Source organism: Aulonocara stuartgranti, assembly GCF_965226115.1.
Source record: "Aulonocara stuartgranti genome assembly, chromosome: 7".
NCBI lineage: Eukaryota > Metazoa > Chordata > Actinopteri > Cichliformes > Cichlidae > Aulonocara > Aulonocara stuartgranti.
Genome location: NC_138945.1, coordinates 14570177 through 14586212, shown reverse-complemented (window position 1 = coordinate 14586212; position 16036 = coordinate 14570177). Strand labels below are relative to the sequence as shown.

Genomic DNA, 16036 nt, shown 5'->3' with positions numbered 1-16036 from the left:
ATCCTTTAAATATTCATTCATTCCTTTTATTTATGCATTTGCATTTTCTAAGGCATTAGGCATGGGTCTTTCAGCTGGATTAGCTATGAATGTTTACGCAATGAAAGATACAACTTCTGCCCAGTTGCAACTAGACACACTTTGTTGTAAAATTTGCTAAAGTTTCTCAGCCTTTCTGGACATTGGTGTTTTTTTCATTCACTTTTAGTCTAGTCCTTGTGCTGACTGTCAGGACTAACCAAAAAACCCAGCTCAAGAGCAGAGACCAAGACAGGATTATAGCCGTAATAAATACTTTTATTGGCTAGAATGGTTTGAGGCTCCATTTCAGTCAGTGGTGTTTGAGATTTTGTCAAAATTGATAGAATTCTGAAGACATAAAAATAATCTCAGATTGTGTTCTACCATGCAATACCATCTGAAAAAATTCAGAAGCAAGAGCTTAATTTTGCAGCATATCAGTCATACCAAATACACTGCCAATGCAGTAAAAGCATACCTGGATAGAAAAACACAAACTGGAAAACTATCTGTTATGGACTGATAGCAGTGTGGGAACATCTTGAAACCAAATGCATATTGACGTGGAAAAAAAGGTTTGAGTGTCCTTCAAGAAGGCTATTCCTGAAGACTGCTTAAAGAAGAGTGTTAAAGAATAAAGTTGGCTATACCAGATATTGACTTCCAAGCTTTCAAGAACTGCAGAAATTTCTTTTTTTGCCTTATATACTGAATTTCCATGTGTGGAGAAGTTTATAAAATGAAAGTTGCATTGAGTGACTTTGCTGCTTTTCTTCTTGTTCTCTCAGGCTGACCTTGCGATTCAAATGTTTTGATGTTCTCGTTCTTGGGTTTATTTTTAGTAACTGCAGCTTTCATCCTTTGTCATTCTGTGTCCCTCTCATACACAGTCGCCCCTCCTTTGTCACCGTGTCATAACTGAGAGAGGAGAATAACACTCTATTCAGCTCCGAGCCCTCGTGACAACACCTGAGAGATGTTCGTTGTCAGGTGTCCCTGCAACTTCTCTCCCACTTGCAGCCACTGTCACAAAGAAAATGACTTTCCATTTGTTAAGGTGATGAAATTGTTTCCTTCACAGCTGCTGTTAGTAATGATTGTGCAGAAGGTGCCCTGTAAAACCATAAACTGGCATTACATCAAACACTGCAATGTGTCTCATTACACAATTATCTTTCAATAAATACAAAATTCTTGTATTTTCCGCAAGATGATCCATGTCTATCATGTACAACTTAACAGATGTAGAGTGAAATTCTAAGCAACAGGCACTTTGATGAAATGATGCACATGATCACAATACTCATCACTATAGGCCATTAAATGATCATTTTTTTTACCCTATGATAAACCAGGAATCTTGTTGCTATTTGAAAATGAATTTAAAGACACGCTTGTCTCCTGCTCACTTGGCAGATGCTCTTCCACTTTAGATCCCCTCATGTTCTCTCTCGTCATTTGCAGCAGCTTTAAGATCACTACAAAGAGAAAAGATGATGTGTCCATTTTGTTTACAGGTAAAATTTGACCTTTTTCATTGCAATAAAGAAAACATGGCTTCAATATAATAACTGTTTTTAACACTAATAATGTCCAAAATTATGCATTTAAATAAAAGGCTATCATTAACATTCCCATTGAAGAGCGCCTAATATCTTTAATTGAGGAGATAGGAATTGAACTATGAATAGCTAAGATAAGAAGAAAGTGTGTTCAACATCTTGTGGATCAATTCAGAATACATAAATTCGTTTAAATATGTTATTAAATATTACTATATGCATTTTTTGTTTTTGCACTGTATTTGTATTTGCATTTCAGCCAAAGCTATCACCCCCAAGTAACCATCAAAAATAATGTAGGTTTAAGATACAAAGTACTTACTGTAATTGCAGACATGCCAGTGGAGTTATTCTATTTTATCGTCAGAAAGTATATGTAGTGTTATGTACTGTCAGTGTACCTGGGTCATTGACCCAGTGTGTTCAGTTTGGACTTTTGTCAGTTTAGTTCTATTTCCTGTGTCAGTGGTGTTCTCGCCTGTTTCCAGTCATTATCATTATCCAGTCTATTTAAAGACTGGAAGAAAAAATATGTGGAAAAAGAAAAAAAAAGAAAAAATATGTGGACTATGTACAAAAGTTAGAAAAAAAATAAAACAGAAGGAAAGGCCCATCATCACTGACTAACATGTATGGAGTTATGACTCCATGACTCCATAACTGTGAATTGAGGTTGCGTTTAGAAGTTCGATTTAAAAAAAAAAAAAACTGATAAGGAATGAAGCAGAAATGCAGAAGAAAAATTGTTTAATTCTTGAAAAGCAGATAAAAAGTAGGAAGAGCTGAAGCAAAGTATGGCATGGCTGGTGTCTCCAGAGAGATTAAAAGAGATCTCAAAATGCTAGTGGAAAAAAATATTGTTGATCATTTTGAGAATAAAGTTGTAATTTTGAGATGAAAGTCGAAACAGTATTTTGGGAAAGAAGCTGAATTATGGTTTTGAGAAATTGTTTTTTAGAATTTTTGAGATCACCATTGTTTCAAGAAACACTGCCATGTTTGCAATATCCTCTACAAAATGCCCTGTTTAGATGAGTGGCTGCATTGTAATCAGTTGTTGGGAAAATTACATCATGATTTTACTGTATACTTACAGAACTTTAAATATGTTAAATTCCTTTAAGCATCAAAGCAATCTGGGAACTTTCAGTAGTTTAAAAAAAAAACTTTGGAAGAATTTCCAAAAGCCTGAAGTTCAACAAGAATTTGTTCAAGATCATCCCTCCATGCATTTTCATCAGCTTATTCAATTCGGCATCACAGGGGTGAAGGATCTGTGCCAGCTATCACAGGGTGGGAGAACAGGCCGCCTATCTGTCACAGGAGCACTCAGCACTTTAGACCACTCAGCAGAAAGACGTAAACTCAAAAACACTGCTTTAATAGCTGTGATTAAATTTGAAGTAAACAAAACAATAAAAATACAAGACAGAAAGAAACTAATTGGTAAATGGAGATTCCTTAAGCTGGAAGCAGATTCCAGCTCACCCCTCCTGTGGAGCATCTGTAGTGCCTCCTGCACAAACTGATTCATCCTAGTTCTGGATCCTAAGTCCATTATCTTCACATCACAACCTGCCTGCCACGCTCCAGCATTGCCACTAACCTGTTCCCGGGAAAGGAAATATTGCACCCTTCTCGGAAGCCCCCATGGAAAAAGTAAGACTGTCATCCAATATAAATTCTGTTAATCAACGGCCTGGAACCAATTAACCTTCTCTCCTTCGCTTTAAGATCAGCCCTTGAATTGCCTTGTTTTTCTCCCCTCACTGTCACTTTCTTAAAGGTGATGACAGCACGGGAGCCCTTACTGAATGAAGCTGTGTCAGACTGGGAATAGGACCTTGCGTTGCTTCAGGATCTTTTTGGGAACCTGGTCATTTACACTAGTCTGTTTCTTTCAGCTCCGTGCCACAATTCTTCACCCGCTCTGTCTTCTTGAAATGGCTGGAGACTGTCTTCCATCATAAATTCTATTAATTTATGGCCTGGAAACCTGATTAACCCCCACTGTCAATTTCTTAAATAAAATTTCTGTAAACCGCTCATTGGTTGACAGAAATTTTCATCTTTTGAATTTTGGGTCCTGACTTCCTAAAATTATAACAGCATCCTACTGCAAGTATTTCCTCTGCATTCCCATTAGAAATTGGTTCTCAATTAAAATAATTCTACCATAGCTGTAATGTACAAATTATTGTAATAATTTATTGTGTGAAGAAAGAATGACAAGCAACAGAAAAATTGAAATTAAACAACAAAAACGCTGTTTACGTGCTATTAAAGATTCACTCCCACTAATTGTTGCATTTTGGCAAACATTTCAATGTTGTTTAGTACAGATATGTTGGAAGAGAAGAAAATACAAATTATATGAAAGTGATCCGTGGTGTTTTGTGCAAAGCTGGAAGACTTCACTTGTTCTTTACTGACTGATTTCTGACCAAAAATCTATCAGCTCACCATAAAATGCATGTTGAAATATGGTGTTTGTAGGAAACTCCTACAAATACTTATGAATTGCAACAATAACATCTAGGATCTAAATTTAGATACTAGTGTAAAACAATTCTTTAAAGTTGTAAAAGTTCAAGTACATCACCTTCTTTACTCAATGAAAGAACCTAATTCAGACTTGCAGGGGACTGGAGCCTATTGTTCGGGGTCCTTTTGACTTGATTTTGTGTTTCTTGTGTTTTTATGACCTGTTGTGAAATGAAACTAGTTCATGCATTTATTATTTCTAGGCTGGACTACTGTAATTACTACTGTATTATCAGGAAGTGCTAAAAACTCCCCGAAAAGCCTTCAATTAATCCAAAATGCTGCAGCAAGAGTCCTGACAGGGACTAGAAAGAGAGAGCATATTTCTCCTGTTTTGGCTTCCCTTCATTGGCTCCCTGTTAAATCCAGAATTGAATTCAAAATCCTGCTCCTCACATACAAGGTCTTAAATAATCAGGCCCCATCTTATCTTAATGACCTTGTAGTACCATATCACCCTATTAGAGCACTTCGCTCTCGCACTGCAGGCCTACTTGTTGTTCCTAGAGTATTTAAAAGTAGAATGGGAGGGAGAGCCTTCAGTTTTCAGGCCCCTCTTCTGTGGAATCAGCTTCCAGTTTGGATTTTGGCTTTTTGCTAAAGCATGTAGTTTGGGCAGGATCAGGTGACCCTGAATCCTCCCTTAGTTATGCTGCAATAGGAATAGGCCATCCTGTTCATCTCCCCAAGTGTCTCTCCAGCTACATTTCCATGTTTCAGGTTGTTTAGTTTTATGTTTCTAGTTTCATGTTTAGCTGTCCCCAGTTTAGGTTTTTGTTAGTGGTTTTGTGGTAATTCTTACAGCCACAGTAAAGGCTCATTTTCAGTTTGAAACAGTCTCTCCTGCATCATTTTCTGTGCCTGGGTCCACACCTCTCAATCTCCACACGGTTTGCCTCACAAACCGTTACAGCTATTCCACCTGTCATAAGGCGAGACACCCAATCTATTCAATTCAATTCAATTCATCCATCCATCCATCCATCCATCCATCCATTCGCTTCCGCTTATCCTTAATCCTCAATTCAATTCATCCATCCATCCATCCTCATCCGCTTTGTCCGGGGCCGGGTCGCGGGGGCAGCAGCCTAAGCAATTCAATTCAATTCAATTTTATTTATATAGCGCCAAATCACAACATAAGTCGCCTCAAGGCGCTTCATAGATACAGAGAAAAACCCAACAATCATATGACCCCCTATGAGCAAGCACTTTGGCAACAGTGGGAAGGAAAAACTCCCTTTTAACAGGAAGAAACCTCCGGCAGAACCAGGCTCAGGGAGGGGCGGGGCCATCTGCTGCGACCGGTTGGGGTGAGAGAAGGAAGACAGGATAAAGACATGCTGTGGAAGACATGCTGTCTCTTGGCCTATTGCAGGCCAAGAGACAGAAAAGACATTATTTGTCTTCAGATCCTAAGACCATTTGTGTGCACAGCAGGGGTGATTCGAGGATCAAACCGTTAGGGTGGCTCAGCCCCCAATAATAATTTCCTGTGTACAGTACCATATAAATATACTCAATCCTTTTCATCTTTGCAAACATCAGTTCAGCTGGCTACACATTCAAATGTTACCTTCAACAGCAATCTAATTAGTTGGATGACTTATTATAGTGTCTAAGAGTGACACTACAATAGGTTTTGATTAGCACCACAGGGACATTCTGCAGTCCAGCCTCCAAAGTTATGCATCGATATCGATAATTGAGAATCACGGATCTCAAGAAGACAATCAATAACTGAGCAAAGCATTGACATCTTGGCAACAAATAATAATGTATAACGCAATAACGAAGAACAAACTGAACTGGCGAGACAGATGAATCACTGTAGACACTGGTATCATCATACTTAAACATAAACATTTAGCAGCTAACGTGATTTTTTTCTCAGGAGTTGAGTTGCTGAAAGGTTAAATATATAAAAGTCATGTTCTTCAAGCTGTATGTTTATGCCATCTCCATCTTGGATTTTAGAAGCCAGCCATCAATTGCATGAGGAAACTGAGGAGAATCACTCCAAATCTTTTCTGCCTTCAGGGCCGCCCTCCCTCTATACAGGAGGACAAGATCATTTAGCTTTATACCTGCCAGTTTGCTACACACTTTAATACTTTGGTCCAACCTTTTCTCATTCTTCCAGCTAAGAGACCCGGACCAGCAGAACACAAACAGGGGGCAGGGATGAGATTTTTTGTTTAAGATAAGATAAGATAAGATAACCTTTATTAGTCCCACACGTGGGAAATTTGTTTTGTCACAGCAGGAAGTGGACAGTGCAAAAGTTATGAGGCAAAAATTAGAATACAATAAGAATAAATACAGTACACAACTGTACAGAATAGAATAAAATAAAATACTATATACAGTAGAATAAAATAAAATAAATATACAATAAGATAAAAATAGAATACAAATACTATATACAACTGAGTAAAAATACAACGATGACAGAAAGGATTATTGCACTTAGTATTATTGCACATGTATGGATGTGTGTGCTTGATCAGTTAAAGTCTTTATTATGGAGTCTGACAGCAGTGGGGAGGAAAGACCTGCGAAATCTCTCCGTCCCACACCGTGGGTGCCGCAGTCTCCCACTGAAGGAGCTGCTCAGTGCTGTCACAGTCTGCTGCATGGGGTGGGAGGTGTTGTCCAACAGGGATGACAGCTTAGCCGCCGTTCTCCTGTCACTCACCACCTCCACTGGGTCCAGAGGGCATCCTAGAACAAAAATCAATAACCATTTCCTTTGTTTTTTAACACCCAGAAAGGACTGTCCATACCATGCTACAAAGTCATCTGCAACTGGGCCATGGTCACGATCTGCATCCTGGAGCAGAGAGACATTCACTGAGTCGTCTGCAAACTCGATTATATGTTTGTCCTGGTAGAGACTCTAACACTCATTTTTATTAAGGACAAATAAAAGTGGGGAAAGGACACACTCTCACGTGGAAGATAAAAGTGCATCTGATAAGATGACTCTCCCTTTCTGAGGACTATCCGTTAGAGTTGGATGTCTCAAGACCGGCCTCGAGACATCCAACTCAACTCTTACGTGGTCTTGGTCTTGTCTTGGTCTCGACGGACTTTGGTCTTGGTCTTGTCTTGGTCTCGGATCCTTCGATCTTGTCTTGGTCTCGCTGTCTCGGTCTTCCTGTCTCAGCTCGACATAGTGGTCGGGAGATTTGGAGTCAACAGTATCCATGACACACAACGTAACGGTCGATAATTTGTCATGTGCATCAGCTCTAAGAGCCGTGCTTAGAGAGTGCTTTGTAGTGAATCAGAAGAGTCGACTCCTATTGAGTGAGAGCCGGCTCCTCACTTAATTTCCTTTTGCTGCTCAGCTCTCACACAGTGGCTCAGCTATACTCCAATCCCTCCATATTGTGGCCAATCACATGCGAGGATATAGGATAATATCATTATGTGAAAAACAGAGAGGGTGAGAGACGTGACAGTCAAGTGGAGCGTGTGTCTGTCCTCTCAGTACTCAGTAAGTGAGTGAGACAGTAGACAGCGGTGAGGAGGGCTGTGCGAGTGCATCGCAAAAACACATGAATATGCCCGACACCCGGAAACGAAGCAGCATCTGGCTGCAGTTTAAAGACTTTTTTGTCTCAGTCTCGGTCTCGTCTCGACTTTGTTTTGGTCTTGACTCGGTCTGTCTTGGTCTTGGTCTTGTCATGGTCTCGATACCCTCTGGTCTTGGTATTGTCTTGGTCTTGGTTTAGGCGGTCTTGACTACAAGTCTACTATCCGTAAGTCAATAAGCCAAGAAATCAGATCCAAATCAAGATTACGTGTACTGGTGAGATGTCCTGCTAAAATATGGAGCTGGATACAAATAAAAACAGATCAAAAATCCACAAAAACAAACAGTTTTGGACACCATCCAGGTACTTTAGAACCATATGGAGCAAGGTGCACACAGCTACCCCTCTCTCCCCCTATCTGTTCAGTAAATTGGAGGGTCAATTCAAAAATTCCGTTTTTACAAGTTTCTTGGATAATCTCATCACAGGGGAAGTCAAAGCAAAAGGCTTTGCAAAATCATTTAAAAATTAAGTGCTTTCACTTTAGGCACTGGTACAATAGTCCTTCTAGATTTGAGGGACTTTCCAAAACTCAAGAGACTTTAAGAAATGAGGAGAAAAAAATCCCAGCCAACTCATCCACACAATTTTTAAGGAGAAGGCTGTTTATTTTATCTGGGCCTGCACCTTCCCTCTCTTTCACGCTCCTAGGGAAACATCCCCATACTTCACATGTCTGTGAAGGTTCTCAGTCATCCAGGTCATCGTAGTCAAAGGAGCTTGGAAAGAAAAGCATCTGGACTTCTTTAAGTTGCTTGAAGACGTTTCACCTCTCATCTGAGAAGCTTCTTCAGTTCCAGGGTCAAATGATGGAGAGTCCCATTTTTTTGGGCTTTCATCAAGTCAGGAAAGATGCACAGTAAAGAAGATCAAACACCAACTAGGTAGGATCAGAAAGACAAATGCAACAACATTAAAGCTAATGTTTTGGGTTTTTTTCTCTTGTCTTCTTTTTTTCTCTCATGCAATTGAGTGTTTGTGTACTGGGCTTTGTTATACAGTCCTTGCAAATGAGTGTTTTTGATCACCGTTGCTTGGATTTTGCTCTGCCTTTCTCTGCATATTTTCTCCAATTCTTGTTTCTCATCCTCAATATTTCAAGATTTTTGGCCCTTGCTGCATTGCAAAACACTTGCAATTCAAAATCTTTCAGAACTTGTTGCATCTATTTCTGCATCTCCTCCAGTTCTTCCTTCTCTTTTAGCAGTTGGGTATTTCTTTACAGCTGTTCCACACCGTCTCCATACTTTTGTCTTGCCATCATTCTGGTAGAGGTTGATCTTGGCTTCATCTGTCCAAAAAATATTTTTCCAGAACTGTGCTGGCTGTTTTGAAGGGGTTTCTCTTCACTATTGAAATGATTCTGTGATCATCCACCACTGTCTTCTTCTGTGGATGTCCAGGTGTTTTTGCCTTGCTGAGTTCACCAGTGGCTTCTTTATTTCTCAGGATGTACCAAACTGTAGATTTTGCCAGTGCTACTATTGTAGCAATTTCTCTGATGTTTTTCTTTCTGTTTTTTCAGCTTAAGGATGGCTTGAACTCCTCTGAACAGGTTGTCTGTTCACAGCAAAATCTTCGCATTAACATTTTGCTTGCTCCAGGCCTTTTATTTGCTTAATTGATAGTGACATAACGACAAAATTGCCCACACCTGCCTTTGAGTCCAATTACTTTTGGTCCCTTTAAAAAAGGGTAGCACTTGTTAAGGAGCAGAAACTCTTAAACCCTTAATGCAATTTGAATGTGAATACCCTCAAATGAAAACTGAGAGTCTACACATTATGTCCATTATATAATTATATTTGGAATATGTTTCGGTGAACAGGTATTACTTTTGTCATTGTCCAAATATATATGAACTGTAAATCCTTTGTTTGTAAACGGTCAGTTAAATGTTGACAACTACTCTTTCAAAAGACTCCTAACAAATATCAGTAGTTATTAGACTTGCTGTACTTAGTGGCAGATTTGTGGGAGACTGGGAGTAGAAATTTCAAGTACAGGGGAGCAAAACAACAGGTAAGAACAACTGAAAATATTTTTTTGAGGGTGGATAAGGCTAAGAGTCAGGCCTTGAAATTAATTACAATTTTGTCTTGGTGTTTGGTTGACTATCAAGCTAGAGTGAAAGATTGCTGCCACCTGTGCTTTGAGGATTCTGACAGTTAGGATGACTTGGAGGTGTTGATTTATTTAAACTAATATAATCATCCTGCTGTACCCAGGTTTCTGCAATGCAGATTAGATCAATATGTTGATTCATTATTAAATAATTTGCTAGCACAAAGAGACCTAATGTTTAATACACCACATTTAATTGATTTACTCTTTGATATAATGGTAATGGTAAATGGACTGATTCTACAGCACTTTTCTACTCTCCCGGAGTACTCAAAGTGCTCTCTGCAGTTGAGGTAGTTATAATATTCTGTCTTTGTGCATTTTTATACTAAATTCATATTTTTATGATGATATTTGTGATTATTTGGGGTTTGTCTGAGTTTTGCTCTATCTATAGTGGGATTGATGTAGTCTCCTCATAAAATCAGGTTTTCCCCAGTAAGGTTTTCAATTCAGTTATCCATTATTGAATTAAAATGTGGCTAAGCATGTCAATCCTGGTCTGACTTGGAAGTGGACCAGAGAAAAACTACTTTAGCAAAATTACATGTTGACTCAATATTAATTTTAGTGATGCAGCCAGGTGTTATTACTGCTATTGTCAATTAGAGTCTTACCAAATCTGTGCCTATAAATCTATACGATGACACGTGACATTGCCCCCTAAATGAACAAACTGATGCTTCCACAATGATATTCAGTTCTTTTTGTTTGTTTGGCAATAAACTGACTGGAGGCTTTGCTTTCCACTCCAGCAGAATCTGTTACAGTGAATGTAAACCTTCACCTGAAGATGAGGCCAGACATTAATCTGTCGCTGCAGGTGTAATCCATGTTTTCACTGGTGTCAACACATACTATCACACAGCCTCCAAGAGCAGTTACACAGAGGAAGGATGATAAAGACAAGAAAAAGATAGCCCTTCAAACTGCTCAGCCCTCAGGTGTTTCCAAGAGATTTGGTGTTGAAAATATTGTTCTGTGTATAATATTCACACAAATATATCAAGGCCGGCTTATCTACGTCAACTCTCTTGAGTGAGGCATCAACCTTTAACCTTTTAAGTTTTCCCTAAACTTTTGTATTTGTTACTATTTTTGTGTGTTGCAAGTGAAAAGAGTACTCTTTTAGTTACTAACTTATCTTACTAACTACTCATTTCCAGTGCATTTAAAATTATCAACATGACAACTCGTGTCATAAGTAGATATTTATATATTTATACAGATATTTTTATATTTTATATATTTTTATAGTAACAAATAGTAGTATATGTAGGTTCCATTGGTGTGGCTGTCTTTCTTCTCTTAACCTTCTCTTTGGTAAAAGAGGCTGGTGGCTTGCAAATGCACAGAAACTGTGGACAGGCTAAAGGAGCTTTAAATATATGGGACATGTGAATAGGATTTGTGGGGCCAATAACTAATCTCAATGGCATGGACAGTGGCTCATTCCAGCTAGTGTTTAATTTAGCAACCCTGCTCTAAATATTCTATTTATCATTTAACATTAAACTTTAACATTAAATGTTTTTAGCTTGATACATTTATGGACCCAGAGGTGCTTTATGATTTCTATGGCAAAAGCTAATAGAAATTTCATAAAACAAATAAGCCAAAAATGGCTAGTGATTAATGTATCTGCTGAAAGTATTTATTACTATGTCACTAAAGCAACTATGGTAAGTAGAAGTTCTAGAAAGCTAAAGCTTTGGGTTGCGTTAGTAATACATCTTCACTCTGTGTTACCATTTTTAAAACATAAAAAAAGACATTCAAACATCACATTGTGCATCTTCTCTGCTGTGTGTCCATTCCACTGATTATGTTTATGCTACACAGTGCAGTTCCTCATCCACTGAGGAGGATTTCCTTTTAGTCACTGCTCTCTTGCACTATATTCTATGACTTCTCTGCTCGAGACTTGATTGCTACTGCCCTCTATTGGCAGCTATAAAGAAGTGTGCTGATCACATAAGAAATGAACATTTTGTGCAATTGGACTCATGATGAAGTATTACGATTATCTTCTTAATACTTTGAATTTTCTGTTGTGTTCAGTGAGTCGCTGGGCGTTCATCATAATTTTACTCTATTTTATTATACATTTCAGTATACACAGTAAAAATTGTTAGTTGTTATAACTGAAAAACTAAAATAGGAATGTATTTAATGCACTGCACTGTGTGTGGAAAAGTACAACCTTATTTGTCATCCACATGAATTAAAAGTGCTGTAGCAGCCAGGTACTGCTAAACAAATCCACTGAAATAAATGATCGTCAGCAAGTGACCATAAAAGCAGTTTTAGCAGTATGATGCAGGGAACACATTAGTGTGGTGGTAAGTGTCATTGCCTTGCAGTAAAAAAGTTTTGTGTTAAAATCCAAACAGGACACTACTTTCTGTTGCTTCATATCCGCACTGTGCCTTGGGTTCTCTCTGGGTCCTCCAGCTTCCTCCCACAGTTCAAAGACATGCAGTGTTGTGTTCAGTCATGATTCTAACTTGGCCATAGATGTGAAAATCTCTTTTGTGTCAGCTTTCCCCTTTGACAGATGGGATAGGTTCTAGTGATCCTAAACTAGTAAGAAGATGGAGGTGTTGTACAAGAAACATGCAGCAGGCAGAAAAAATATAATAGGAGACAGAGTCTTATGGAATATGCAGTACATACAAAAGAAATATTTCAGTAAGTCTTCCATTTGACTTGACCTTGCTCTAAAAATACAAACTCTTAAGATTCTAGCCTAACTGTGGCCCTGAATTGGATAAGTGGAGAAGGTCAATGGATGGCTTGTTTGGGAGAAGATTCTTCTTTTCTCTAAAAAAGATGATGGCAGCATGGGTGATGTTTGCAAAGTTGCATCTGAAAAAAAAAAACACTCAAGGCTTCTGGACAGACATGTCCAACGTAGAGCTGTTTGGCCATAATGCACAAAACCACATGACAGTTGATGATTTAGGTTTGTTTTAAAGCCACAACACCTGGCCTTGTAATCATTAAGTCAATCACAAACTTCTCTGTATACCAAAGTATTAAAAAATTAAATGTGCCATCTGCCCTGGCAGCTAATACTTAACTTAAGTTGGAGTCATACAGCAGAACAGTGATCCCAAGCATGGCAGCAAGTGACCGCAGAATGGCAGAAACATGTTGCATGTTGCTTTCAGCCAGTAAATACAGTTCATGACTGAACTCATCTACTAAGTAAATGACATCAAACACACTGGAGAGATGAAAGCAGACTGGACTATGACAACATTCACATTTAACTCATGTAGTTGTTACAGAATGGAGCTCTGCTAGTTGAGACTGCAGGCAAACAGGTGTTGACTCGTGCAGTTTAATCATTTTTCAGGTGATTTTTTTAAATCTTTATTGTGGAATGGGTACAACCTGAAATACAGTAAAGTAAAAATTTGAGACAATGCACAATTACAAGGAGTAAATAAAAGTTTTTATTCTACAATGCAACTGCTTTTCCAATATCATAAATTTTATGTTTTATTTGTATTATTTTTAATTTACCCTTTGTAAAGCTAAGAAATGTGTTTGTACAGTTTAAGATGTGTGTGATGGTGTTTAATGAAACATAGCTGTTGAAGACAGAAAACTGACCAAATGTATGCCTACAGAACATCACATGAAACCTATTAAAATCTCTGCTGTGCAAAATTATTTTATCATACTATAGAAGCAAGAGCTGTGGTCTCTGCCCCACTTATGAATAATAGCATCATTTCTTTTCTGTAAACAAGCTGAAACTGAGCAACAAGCCAATTACTATTCAGCATCAGAAAGGAAGTGCTTTTGAATGCATGTCTCATTTGACAACTTTTTAGTGATTAATTACTGTTTTGGTCTGATGTTGTGTGTATTGGTGTGTGTATGTGCGTGTTCCCTGTCTTATGATTTGAGAGTGAGGGGGCAGAAAAATGAAAGGGCTGATTGTTAACATGCAGTAGTGAAAATATAACTTGGTATGTTTTTTTCTGAGAATGTTAGGAGCTAAATGACATCGTCTCCGAGTTGAATTCTCAAGGAGACGGAAGCTCCCTCGATGATTTGGGTCAAAAATGAGAACTGTTGAGGCCCGGCTCCTGAGTCCTGGCTGCAGTCCTTGTGCCCATGAAAAAGGGCCTTTAAAAAGCGCCTTCTTTTAAAATGCATGGGGGTGGAGGGGATGGTGGAGGTGGGGCTTGAACATACATAAGAGGCTAAGACAGTCCACCAGTCCAATTTGGCACACCATCACCAGGCAATTTGCTGTCGCTTAACCTATTACGAGGAAGCTTGGATCCCTCTTTTCATTCAGACCCTCTTTATCCTCTTTGGTTGCTTGTTAAAAATAATCCTATTGGATCAGCCATCTTTGGAAGAGAAACGCCACATTAATGATGAGCGTGGGCGGGTTACTCAGAACTGAGACTTTATCTTGGATGTCATATGTAGACAATGTGACTGGGGATTATTCCCAGGACTTGGTCCTGCAGCCTATTTGGGACTATCTCCGTCAGAACTACCACGACCTCCTAAGAAGTCCTCTCTTCCCCGTGGTCCTCTCAGTCACTACCTATTTTCTCCTGGTCGCTCTTTACACTGTGTTGGACCTGCTGGCTCCCACCTGGCCGTGCATCAACCGCTACAGGCTGCATCCAGACAGACCCATCACCTGGCCTAACATTTGGCCCACCTTGGGTGTCACCATTTACAACCACCTGCTTTACATCTTTCCTGCTGCAGTTGCACAGTGGCTGTGGAGGCCACCAACCCCTCTACCCCCCGAAGCCCCCACTCTGTTCAGTTTTTTCCTGGGCATCCTGGGCTGTATGGTGGTCTTTGACTTCCAGTACTACCTGTGGCACCTGCTGCACCACCGGGTTGCTTGGTTGTACCGCACTTTCCACGCCATCCACCACCAGTACAACCAGCCTTTCAGCCTTGTCACCCAGTACCTGTCTGGTTGGGAGTTATTTAGCGTGGGATTTTGGGCCACAGTAGACCCCATCCTGCTGCAGTGCCACTGCCTCACAGCATGGAGCTTCATGGTATTCAATGTCTATGTTTCCACTGAGGATCACTGTGGCTATGACTTCCCTTGGGCCACACATAACTTGGTGCCCTTTGGCCTCTGGGGTGGTGCTCCGAAACATGACACTCACCACCAGAGACCTGGCACTAACTTTGCCCCATTCTTCTCTCACTGGGACTGGCTGGGGGGCACCCACACTGTACCAACCGCCTCCAGCCACTCTGCCACGGGAGAGCCAGAAGAGATGAAAGGAAGAAAAGACTAAAGAACTTGAATTAATCTTTCAATGACTCCATCGCTAGTTTACTCAAACTGCCTCTTTTGTTGATGCTTTTATTCCAGCAGACTCATTTTTCCTCTTTACTCTCCTGCAGACTAATTTCTCTCTTTTACGTCTCCCACTCTTAACTCTCACTTTGATAATAACGATTTCCACTATGTGGCTATCTTTGACTGCATGGATATTTTTCACATTTTACGAGCTGATAATCAATCTAACATTGTTTGACAGTGTGGTAAGTTGTCAAAAGATATTTTTTATGTTTGTATTTTGTACAATGATAGTATAGATTATCTTATACTTTTGTGCAATGAACATATATCTCTTATTCATAGAGATTTTCCACTTATGTCAGTGAATTGATGTGCTGTTAATTGTCTCAGTGGCATTCTCAGGTCAGGTACCTTACATGTGTAATTTGTTTGGAGCTACCAGAAATATAAAATAAAATTTAAAAAATGATTTGAAGTCCTTCCTTGATTTGTCGAATGTCACTGAGTAGCTCTGAGTCTTTGCTGACGGAGGATGGTGTGATCTGTCAGAGTGATTACACAGAAGTTTGCACGTACATTCTTCCTCTCTCCCTCCTCAGCAATGACCCTCTCACTCCCACGCATGAATGGCTGCCTTTTAGCTGCATCCCAGTATGATGCGTGGGCGCAATACTAATCCATCATTCTCTCTCTTTGAGACAAAATGGTCCTGCAGGAAGAGTTCTTAATTAAAGCCCCCGAAGAGAAACTGCAATAGCTGCCCTGACAGCTAATACTGAACTGCAGGTGCTGTTCTTTTGAAACATTTTTATTGACTACGATAGAATATTATTTGCTTTTATGAACATCAAATGATTTTTCGCTCTTTTTGATTA

General features: G+C 39.3%; 1 protein-coding gene across 1 annotated transcript; it reads left to right on the top strand.

Moving 5' to 3' along the window:
* Window positions 1-14253: 14253 nt before the first annotated feature.
* Window positions 14254-15153, top strand: ch25hl2 (cholesterol 25-hydroxylase like 2; the record flags this gene model as incomplete). Its single annotated transcript, XM_082542581.1, has 1 exon — window positions 14254-15153. The coding sequence occupies one exon, from the start codon at window positions 14254-14256 to the stop codon at window positions 15151-15153; it is 900 nt and encodes a 299-aa protein (XP_082398707.1).
* Between the last annotated feature and the right edge of the window lie 883 nt (window positions 15154-16036).